Below are 12,500 nucleotides of genomic sequence, written 5' to 3' on the forward strand. Positions count from 1 at the left end.
ATGCAGCATTTCAAGCACATTCACTGAGTCTGAAGATAATATTTTCTGATGTAGTGACGTGGTGTAGTTGTGTGGTGCCTGCGTGCCCCACCCCCCTCTCCCCCCCTCAGCTGCAAACTCCTCCCCACACTAACACACAGCCTAACACGCACCGTCTATTTTCGGAGCGCTCCGTTTTTTTGCGCCGGCTCCCAGCGCGACACGGAAATGCCAAACCGGACTGCAGGGAAAGGTTTGGCCCTTCGGCGTCGGGTGCTGCCTTTCTGGCGGCTAATCGTGTGAAGAAACTATGCAGACAGACAGACAGAGGCAGAGGGGCTCAGTTGTGTGCGCGGATTGACTGCTGTTCGCAGCCAACATCAGCTGCAGTCAGAGCCATCTATATGGCTCTGGCTGCAGCATGAGCGGTTTCTCTTTGATCACGGGGGTTTTTCCTGCTGTTTTCCGGACCTTCCTCTAATCTGGAGAGCACTGTCGCCACCTAATGGGTCGGTAAAATAGGTTATACACATTCAACATGCCCCAAAATTTTACAGGAGATATATTAGGCTTTGATCCACGTCCCACCGTCAAAAAACGCAATTGACGACAATCGTCGTCATTGGCACTCTACGTTACTAAAGCAATTGACGACGATTGTCGTCATTGGCACTCAATGAGTTAAAAAATCTGGCTCAGTCAGGTCACCCGCAAGCGGTGCCCTTTACACACCCTGAAGGTTTCAGCCCGATCGCATGTAAAACGGCATAGCTGTGGCTGAACACATAACTTGAAACAAACAGAGCCCACATACTCAATTTTGCTTTACATAGATTGAGGCGATGTCTCGTCATAGACGTTCGGTTAGCTGGCTCAGCCTGGCTGGGGGCGTGGTCGGGGGGAGAAGGGGGGCGGGGGAATCCCCCGTTCTATCCATTCAACAAAGTTAGAATTTAGCTGCTAGCCCAGCCCAGCCAGACATGATCGAGGATTTAACCACCGCAGTAAACGCACATCTGAACAGTCCTCTTGGTTCTCTAGAATCCCCAAACCTGTAGTGTAGAGCAACAGCACCGTCCTTTGGTGAGTCAGCCCATTGAGATATATGGGCGGCTTTAGCCCGTGACTCGCGCACCAGCCATATAACATTTTGTGGGCGTTCCCACACATGCCGACTGTCTCTATGGATAAAAAGAAAATACCATAGAGAGAGATAGAAAAGTGTTACAAGGTAAAATATAGGATCGAAAAGGTCACAGTGCAAAATTATGAGCATATTTTTACTTTGTGAGTGAATTAATAAGCATACTTTAGATCTTGAATTATGCACTACTGTGAATGCATTCTGTAAGTGTGTTTTTATATGAAATCCTCTCTTTTTCCTAAATCTACAGTAAGTCACATAGTGCTTTCTCTTATTATCTTACCTCAGTTCAAACGTCACTGCTGCAGTCACATCACTGCTGCAGTCACATCACTGCTACAGTCACATCACTGCTACAGTCACATCACTGCTACAGTCACATCACATCACTGCTACAGTCACATCACATCACTGCTGCAGTCACATCACTGCTACAGTCACATCACATCACTGCTACAGTCACATCACATCACTGCTACAGTCACATCACTGCTACAGTCACATCACATCACTGCTACAGTCACATCACATCACTGCTACAGTCACATCACATCACTGCTACAGTCACATCACATCACTGCTACAGTCACATCACATCACTGCTACAGTCACATCACATCACTGCTACAGTCACATCACTGCTACAGTCACATCACATCACTGCTACAGTCACATCACATCACTGCTACAGTCACATCACATCACTGCTACAGTCACATCACATCACTGCTACAGTCACATCACTGCTACAGTCACATCACATCACTGCTACAGTCACATCACATCACTGCTACAGTCACATCACTGCTACAGTCACATCACATCACTGCTACAGTCACATCACATCACTGCTACAGTCACATCACATCACTGCTACAGTCACATCACATCACTGCTACAGTCACATCACTGCTACAGTCACATCACATCACTGCTACAGTCACATCACATCACTGCTACAGTCACATCACATCACTGCTGCAGTCACATCACTGCTACAGTCACATCACTGCTACAGTCACATCACATCACTGCTACAGTCACATCACATCACTGCTGCAGTCACATCACTGCTACAGTCACATGCATGAATGCATGGGTGGGCGTGGCTCGTCCCCTATCCAGTTCTTTTAATACATCCATGGCCGATCACCGATCGCTGGAATCAGTATCTGCTGATCCAATATAACCGATCACGGCGTCGATTGAAGCCTTCTTTTTATCATGTAGGATTATTTATTTATTTATTTATTTATTTATTTATTTATTTATTCTTACCAACATTGTATAATAAGTATTAAAGTCAAGCTGAACCCAAAAATGACTTTTGTTTTCTTTTAGTTCAAATACTTTCTTTTAGTTCAAATACCTGGGTATGCAGTGCACCTATTTAACTCATTGAGTGCCAGCCACTTTTGGAGAACGGAAGCTCCCAGTGCCAGAGTTTCAGAGCGTTTTCAGTGATTTCTCGAGGCCCACACAATATTGTGTGATATTACTATGTAAACACCGAACACGCACAAAGAACGAGGAGACTCTCTTCTATCATCTGCAAAAAAAGTTTATTGATCCCATTTTCCGTTCTTTAGTTATGAGCCGGAGAAGATAGGCTGTTTTGAGCAAAAAGACAGTTTTCAAATTATAAGCTGAGATATTCAGCCTTTTGTGAAATGCAGCATTTCAAGCACATTCACTGACGCTAGCTAATATTTTCTGATGTAGTGACGTGGTGTAGTTCTGTGGAGCCTGCGTGCCCCACCCCCCTCTCCCCGCTCAGCTGCAAACTCCTCCCCACACGCACCCAGTCTATTTTCGGAGCCTCCGTTTTTGCGCCGGGCGGCTCCCGGCCGTCTCCCAGCGCGACAAGGAAATGCCAAACGGGACTGCAGGGATAGGTTTGGGGTCCCATGGGTGGCGACCGGGTCGCCACCTATGGGTCGGTAAAATAGGTTATACACACCCAATAGCTACAATATTTGTACAGGAGATACAGAAGGCTTTGATCAACGTCCCACCGTCAAAAAGCGCAATTGACGAACATGTTCGTCCTTGACACTCTACGTTACTAAACCAATTGACGAACATGTTCGTCCATGGCACTCAATGAGTTAATAATGTATGCAAAGAAAATCACAAAAATCTAATTTCTTTAGTTTTTCACACTTTTTCACATCAAAAGTTCATTTTTCAAGATTTCATTGATAACAGTAATGTATAGTTTGCTGACGTCACCTAGTACTATCAAATTTCTACCCAATTTCAACCAATCATATCATGACATGCAGCTGTCAATCAAATCTTCATTTCAAGAATTTCACACGTGATACTTGTACCATGGAGTGACAATAAAAATCTTGAATCTTGAATCTTGAATCTTGAATCTTCAGCATCATTTTCTCTTCCAAATGAAGTAGAAAATGGCGCCTGTCATCTGGCAGAATTCCTATCCCATAAACTAACAACTAACAGGCCAATTGTTAGAAACATGAACAAAAAACAAAAACTATAATCTCTAAGAATGCAAAGAAATGTAACTGGCTCGTTAAAACGCACATTCCAGGGATATCGTATTTACAGAAATAGCATAAAAGGCGCGCGCTTGAGAGCGTGGTTGTCAGGGGTCTGCCCTCGGAGATTCCAGGCGGGCGGGCAGCACCCATGCATCGGATTGTCCGCTCGCTCCGCACGAAGCAGCTGGCTGCCTGGTACTCCGCGGATCCCACTCGCGTAGCACGACAACATGCTGAATCCCACTCGATTTGGGGGTGGAACACGCCATGATTGACCAATGCCAAAGCCAGTCGACAGAATTGTCAAATCAAATCATCGACATGATACTATGACCCGCCTCTCAACTTGTCATCTCAGACAAATTATGTTTTCAGTCTGAAACAGACTGCGACGCACGTGACGAGCGGGTTCAGTTCGACTTTAAAGTTAAGAGATGACAAAGTATTATCATGAATTGACAACTGTTTATTATTGTTACTCTCTCTTAGAGACCCAACTTAAACCACATCAGTTATTGGGAGCAGCTGAGACAGAGCAGAACAAATATAGGTTTCCTGTAGAGTAAAATAAATACAATTTTATAAAATGAAAATGAAAATAAAACTACAGAGGTGGGTAATCTATGTACTGTGTTCCCCATCATCGATACAGTTGAACTGAAAATAGGTGAGTAAACTCTCTGCCTTATTTCAATATGCCCCTGAATAAAGCAAGACACTATTTGCCTGCTACACTCGCCATCAAATCACTAAATTCCCCCATGACTGGATTGTTCTAGTCGTAGTCTTCATTCTCTGACATCAGTGGAGAACTAAGGAATCTCCTGCTCCTGTTGACGTTCCGGTGACATCATTTGCCTTACATTATATGGACCAAGAATTCGAGGCATGATAGGCATCCCATCTCTTGTAGCGCATGGTATTTACCGCTAGAGGTGCATCATCTCAGCTGTCCTTCAGAAATGCAAAGTGCTGACATGTAACTGCAACAGCTGCCAAGTTTAGCCTACCTGCACTGCACCGATCCTAGGGCAGCAGAGTTTAGCCTACCTGCACTGCAGGGATCCCACGGCAACAGAGTTTTGCCTACCTGCACTGCAGGGATCCCACGGCAGCAGAGTTTAGCCTACCTGCACTGCAGGGATCCCACGGCATCAGAGTTTAGCCTACCTGCACTGCAGGGATCCCACGGCAGCAGAGTTTAGCCTACCTGCACTGCAGGGATCCCACGGCAGCAGAGTTTAGCCTACCTGCACTGCAGGGATCCCACGGCATCAGAGTTTAGCCTACCTGCACTGCAGGGTTCCCACGGCAGCAGAGTTTAGCCTACCTGCACTGCAGGGATCCCACGGCATCAGAGTTTAGCCTACCTGCACTGCAGGGATCCCACGGCAGCAGAGTTTAGCCTACCTGCACTGCAGGGATCCCACGGCAGCAGAAACAGTAAGTCCGTCTCCCCAATGTGAGACGGTTGCTGCTTGACATAATTTAAAAAGCAATATCGGTGTGAATTGTCGGGTGCGCGGTTGGGAGCAGATGTTTAAAAAGTAGATTTGTTGGGATGGATGGCGGGCGGATGGTTTATGCATACAGTACATGTGGATTAGGATGGCATAAAAGCTCATCTGTGCATCTTTACTGTAGAGGGATTTCAGGTGATGTAATGCAGCCTCTGGCTGCCATGTTGGAGTCCTCAGCTCTTTGAACAGCTGACTGTGTGTTGCGCTAAATCATCGTATGTGTGTTGTTAGCTCATGTTAGCTGTCAGCTATCAAGCTAGCTACCGCTGCTGAGCTAACATTTATTTTCAGACTGCTTTGTATATTGTGCGCTAGGGTCAGCGCTCCCCAGCATACTTCAGCATTTAAATGTCAGGAATAGACACCATATGGACACACGCCTAAAGGTCCTTACACATCAAGAGCAATGCGAATATACGGCATGAAATTGCGATGCGAGTTTTGACCCACCTGTCAATCACAGCCACAGATGTGTACACGTCGGAAGCGAATTTCTGAAAAATTGACCGTGGTTCGAAAAAATAAACGCCGCAATAACGCTCAGCGAAACTTCACCGTTGGTATGCACGGTTGCATTGACTGATATAGGTTCGGAAAATATTATTGACGTGCAAATTAATCGCACGAAAAAAACGCTCCCGATGTGTAAGGACCTTTAGGGTCACTAATGTCATCAGTGTGTATCTGTCTCGTGTGTGTTTGTGTGTGCCTGTCTCTCTCTTGTGTGTGTGTGTGTGTGTGTGTGCATCACTGATGATGTCACAATGCCTCTGACATCACTGATGATGTCACAATTTGTGACATCACTGATGACATCATCACTCGGACTTTGTGTGTGTGTGTGTGTGTGTGTGTGTGTGAGAGAGTGAATTTATGACATCACTGATGATGTCATCAGTGGGATAGACCATTGACTGTATAGACAGACAGAGAGTCCAAGCTCCCTTTTATACTGATGATAGATAGAAGATTTTGGCCTGCCAAAGCTATGCCGTTTTACGTGCGATCATGCTGAAACTTTCAGGAAGTGTAAAGAGCACCCATGCGGGTGACCTGATGGAGCCAAATGTTATTGCCCTAAGGCTGATTGCCATGATGCCATAGTTCAGTAATGCTGTCATCAGTGATGATGTCATCAGTGATGTCATCAGTGATTATGTCATCAGTGATGATGTCATCAGTCTGAGGCTATATACTGTAAGTGATGGGAGTAGGTAGAATCGGGTAGGAACCAGACGGAGATGATGGCTTCCTTCCGCCCCTGGGCTGTGACCTGATGGAGCCGGATTTTTTAATTAGGTGATTGCCTTAATTGCCATCAGTGATGCCATCCGTGATGATGTCCTCAGTGATGTCATAGAGCAGGCGAGCCCGCATAGCGGGCGAGCTGCAGGGCGGGTGAAGGAGCAAGTGAACCCCCACAGCGGTCGAGCTGCATATGCAAGCTGGCCTAGCGAGCCCGCGAGATGCCTAGTCTTTGAAATATGCAAGTTAATTAATTAATCATTTCATAAGCACTCCATGTGTCTAATGGTAAACACCAAGTTTGCATTTCTAGCTCACCTGGTTACTCACTCAGGTGCATGGGGAATCCACCCTCCCTCCCCTCCTACTTATCTAGTAGACTAAACCACGTTACGTTCCCCCATGGCATTCTGAGTATGCAGGCCACATTGTTAGAGATAGTCACTCCATTCTAAACGGTCTCTGGCGGAGCCTGTGTCTTTGCCTCACCTGTCTGCTCTGTCAGTTTTATTTATGAGCCTGGTTCCTCCGGAGAGAGCAGGGGTGCACGGCTCATCTGCTGCCCAGGGTCGGTACACCTCTCCTGGGCAGCTGATGAGCCTGGTTCCTCCAGAGAGAGTGGGGGAGAACGGCTCATCTGCTGCCCAGGGCCGGTGCACCTCTCCTGAGCAGAGACTCTCCGCTTCCCCCGTCCCCTACCGGCCCCCAGATCCAACAGTAATGAACTGTGACCGCTGGGGTGATATTGCCAACATGGATTTACACACACACACACGCATGCGCGCACGCACAGTCACACACACACACACACACACACACACACACACACACACACACACACACACACACACACACACACACACACACACACACACACACACACACACACACACACACACACACACACACACACACACACACACACACACACACACACACACACACACACACCAGGGAGCTGTCCAGTACAACCAAAGTCTTAAATTGATATAGTTTACTATTGAGCTCCCTAAGAACCCCCCCCCCCACCCACACACACACACACACACACACACACACACACACACAGACACTTACAAACTGTCTTTTACTGTTGACCACTGACCACTTAAGAAATCCACAGTAGGTCTCAAACACATACTGCCTCTCTCTCTCTCTGCAGCACGACTCACCACCTCTGGAAACTCATGTTTAAACTTTGATCCTCCCTGTTGTCGATCTAACATGATGACGGAGTATTTCTCGCTTCATATGTTTTTCAGAAACACATTTCATTGAACTACAGTATTTTCATAATATACAAGGAAGCATGTGTGTGACATCACTGATCAGTCTTGTCACAATGCCTCCGTGTGTGTGTGTGTGTGTGTGTGTGTGTGTGTGTGTGTGTGTGTGTGTGTGTGCGCGCAGCTTATGACATCATCACTGATGACCTCAGTGATGACTTCACATCATTAGCTAATTAGGCTAATTAACTCATTGAGTGCCAGCCACTTTTGGAGAACGGACGCTCCCAGTGCCAGAGTTTCAGAGCGTTTTCAGTGATTTCTCGAGGCCCACAGAATATTGTGTGATATTACTATGTAAACACCGAACACGCACAAAGAACGATGAGACTCTCTTCTATCATCTGCAAAAAATAGTTTATTGATCCCATTTTCCGTTCTTTAGTTATGAGCCGGAGAAGATAGGCTGTTTTGAGCAAAAAGACACTTTTCAAATTAGAAGCTGAGTTATTCCGCCTTTTGTGAAATGCAGCATTTCAAGCACATTCACTGAGTCTGAAGATAATATTTTCTGATGTAGTGACGTGGTGTAGTTGTGTGGTGCCTGCGTGCCCCACCCCCCTCTCCCCCCCTCAGCTGCAAACTCCTCCCCACACTAACACACAGCCTAACACGCACCGTCTATTTTCGGAGCGCTCCGTTTTTTTGCGCCGGCTCCCAGCGCGACACGGAAATGCCAAACCGGACTGCAGGGAAAGGTTTGGCCCTTCGGCGTCGGGTGCTGCCTTTCTGGCGGCTAATCGTGTGAAGAAACTATGCAGACAGACAGACAGAGGCAGAGGGGCTCAGTTGTGTGCGCGGATTGACTGCTGTTCGCAGCCAACATCAGCTGCAGTCAGAGCCATCTATATGGCTCTGGCTGCAGCATGAGCGGTTTCTCTTTGATCACGGGGGTTTTTCCTGCTGTTTTCCGGACCTTCCTCTAATCTGGAGAGCACTGTCGCCACCTAATGGGTCGGTAAAATAGGTTATACACATTCAACATGCCCCAAAATTTTACAGGAGATATATTAGGCTTTGATCCACGTCCCACCGTCAAAAAACGCAATTGACGACAATCGTCGTCATTGGCACTCTACGTTACTAAAGCAATTGACGACGATTGTCGTCATTGGCACTCAATGAGTTAAAAAATCTGGCTCAGTCAGGTCACCCGCAAGCGGTGCCCTTTACACACCCTGAAGGTTTCAGCCCGATCGCATGTAAAACGGCATAGCTGTGGCTGAACACATAACTTGAAACAAACAGAGCCCACATACTCAATTTTGCTTTACATAGATTGAGGCGATGTCTCGTCATAGACGTTCGGTTAGCTGGCTCAGCCTGGCTGGGGGCGTGGTCGGGGGGAGAAGGGGGGCGGGGGAATCCCCCGTTCTATCCATTCAACAAAGTTAGAATTTAGCTGCTAGCCCAGCCCAGCCAGACATGATCGAGGATTTAACCACCGCAGTAAACGCACATCTGAACAGTCCTCTTGGTTCTCTAGAATCCCCAAACCTGTAGTGTAGAGCAACAGCACCGTCCTTTGGTGAGTCAGCCCATTGAGATATATGGGCGGCTTTAGCCCGTGACTCGCGCACCAGCCATATAACATTTTGTGGGCGTTCCCACACATGCCGACTGTCTCTATGGATAAAAAGAAAATACCATAGAGAGAGATAGAAAAGTGTTACAAGGTAAAATATAGGATCGAAAAGGTCACAGTGCAAAATTATGAGCATATTTTTACTTTGTGAGTGAATTAATAAGCATACTTTAGATCTTGAATTATGCACTACTGTGAATGCATTCTGTAAGTGTGTTTTTATATGAAATCCTCTCTTTTTCCTAAATCTACAGTAAGTCACATAGTGCTTTCTCTTATTATCTTACCTCAGTTCAAACGTCACTGCTGCAGTCACATCACTGCTGCAGTCACATCACTGCTACAGTCACATCACATCACTGCTACAGTCACATCACTGCTACAGTCACATCACATCACTGCTACTGTGATGTGATTATTAGAAATGTGCTTCAATGCCTCTGCAGACTCTTGGTTCATCTTTCAGAACCCCATTGCTGTGTGTGCCCAAAGGCTGGCTGGCTGGAGAAGTCAGTAGTACCCACACGAACCAAGGCCAGAATGCAACGACACTTTGTCGTTTGCTGAGACCGTCGTCACCTAAGCGTGGCCTAAGCTACAATGGGTGCGTTCGGAAATAGCAGTCCGAGCGCCCAGAGCGCACTCTGACACAAACTGGACCGTTGGTAAATTGGGAGCGCTGTTGGAATACAGCTTTGGGTTATTCAGAGCGCTACACTCTCTGAGTGGCAGAGTCACTCTCTGCACTCCGTCTGAGCGCCAAGAGATGATGAACTGCTAAAATGGTTAAAAAACACAGAGGAAGAGAAGAGAACGGAGGAGTGGAGCTGAGAGCAGATAAGAGTGAGCTGTTTGTATGTGTAACAGTTAGCTAACTGCTAGCCAGTAGCATGTGTTTCTAAACACATGCTACTGGGGTACTATGCTAATGGGGGTACGGTGGCACAGTCGGTAGCACTGTCGCCTCACAGTTAGAAGGTCCTGAGTTCGATTCTCGTCTGGGACACTGTGGGCGCTGTGGTTGTGTCCCCCCCATATCTTCAGTGCCTACTGCCCAGGTAGGGTCCTGCCGAGGGGGGTTATCTCGTCGAAAGGGCCTTTCTCTCTGTGTGGAGTTTGCATGTTCTCCCCGTGCTCCCCCCAGGGGGTTCCTCTGTATATAACCCCCCCACTAAAAACATGCAGAAGATCAGATCGTCATCGTCATCCGACCAGTGACGACAACATCCAAAGTTGGTCCCCGGGCGCTGTACGAGAAAGCGACCACTGCTCCTGGCCTGCCCCTCGGAGGAAAGGACATGCCTGGATGGGTTAAATGCAGAGGACACTTTTCACCGGCCACCGTCAGCATGAGTGTGTTGTGGCCGCATGCATGTATTGTGGTGTTCGTGTGACAATAAAAGACGGGCTTGTCCGTTACGAGAGTTTTTAAAACTAATGACCCGTTTGTTAATTCATACAGAAAGAGCAGCACGCTCTGCCTCTTTGAACAGCTGCACTCTCATTTTCGTGCAGAGCATCAGATTGGATTTCCGAACGCACCCTATGTTAATCATGTGTCTCTCTCCTTTTTGTCACCCTGTGTGTGTGTGTGTGTGTGTGTGTGTGTGTGTGTGTGTGTGTGTGTCCAGCCCCTCAGTAAGTACCCCCCCCTCCATAATGACATCTCCTTCTGGCTGCCGGAGGGAGAGAGCGACTCGGGGCGAGAGAGCTTCACGGAGAACGACTTCTACGAGCTGGTCCGCTCCATCGCGGGAGAGCTGGTGGAGAAGGTCACACTGGTGGACCAGTTCACACACCCCAGGTGACTACACACACAGACACGCATGCGCGCACACAGACGCACGCACACGCGCGCACACAGACACACACACACACACACACACACACACACACACACTCTCTCTCTGTCTCTCTCTCTCTCCGAGTCTGTCTCACACATACAGTACACCTCCATAATCCAAAAATGAATATAGTTGACTGGTCATTGGCATTAAGACTGAATGATGGACAATGTGCAGAATGATGAGAATGATGATGTTCATATTGATAAACACACACACAAGCATGTTTCTGCATGCTTCTGCTCATTCAAAGAAATTAGCCTTTACACATCAAGACTAAGAGCAATGCGAATAAACATTAGGAAGGACATATTCACACCACATACGACAAAATGTTCCGTCTAAAGTAAATAGGTTCTAAACAAACGTCAAAATGGCGTCAACATCAAGCGAGGAGGATGTCATTTAGCTTTTGAGGAGAGCAGAGAGCTTCCAGTCTACACACAGATGCCTACATGTTATTTATGGTTACTTACAGTCTACGCACAGATGCCTACATGTTATCTATGGTTACTTACAGTCTACACACAGATGCCTACATGTTATCTATGGTTACTTACAGTCTACACACAGATGCCTACATGTTATCTATGGTTACTTCCAGTCTACACACAGATGCCTACATGTTATCTATGGTTACTTACAGTCTACACACAGATGCCTACATGTTATCTATGGTTACTTACAGTCTACACACAGATGCCTACATGTTATCTATGGTTACTTACAGTCTACACACAGATGCCTACATGTTATCTATGGTTACTTACAGTCTACACACAGATGCCTACATGTTATCTATGGTTACTTACAGTCTACGCACAGATGCCTACATGTTATCTATGGTTACTTACAGTCTACACACAGATGCCTACATGTTATCTATGGTTACTTACAGTCTACACACAGATGCCTACATGTTATCTATGGTTACTTCCAGTCTACACACAGATGCCTACATGTTATCTATGGTTACTTCCAGTCTACACACAGATGCCTACATGTTATCTATGGTTACTTACAGTCTACACACAGATGCCTACATGTTATCTATGGTTACTTCCAGTCTACACACAGATGCCTACATGTTATCTATGGTTACTTCCAGTCTACACACAGATGCCTACATGTTATCTATGGTTACTTCCAGTCTACACACAGATGCCTACATGTTATCTATGGTTACTTCCAGTCTACACACAGATGCCTACATGTTATCTATGGTTACTTACAGTCTACACACAGATGCCTACATGTTATCTATGGTTACTTACAGTCTACACACAGATGCCTACATGTTATCTATGGTTACTTACAGTCTACGCACAGATGCCTACATGTTATCTATGGTTACTTACAGTCTACACACAGATGCCTACATGTTATC

At 46.5% G+C, this 12,500-nt stretch overlaps 1 protein-coding gene across 2 annotated transcripts in view; it reads left to right on the forward strand.

Annotated features, from left to right (window-relative positions):
• The window catches only part of fars2 (phenylalanyl-tRNA synthetase 2, mitochondrial), a 422,848-nt gene that overhangs the window by 278,691 nt on the left and 131,657 nt on the right, over positions 1-12,500 (forward strand). For both annotated transcript variants that reach the window (XM_083652493.1, XM_083652494.1), the window contains one exon: positions 10,901-11,073. In XM_083652493.1, the coding sequence (XP_083508619.1) occupies positions 10,901-11,073 (173 nt within the window). The remainder of the gene's footprint in view (positions 1-10,900; positions 11,074-12,500) is intronic.

This window comes from Poromitra crassiceps, assembly GCF_964638095.1.
Source record: "Poromitra crassiceps genome assembly, chromosome: 2".
Classification (NCBI taxonomy): Eukaryota; Metazoa; Chordata; class Actinopteri; order Beryciformes; family Melamphaidae; genus Poromitra; species Poromitra crassiceps.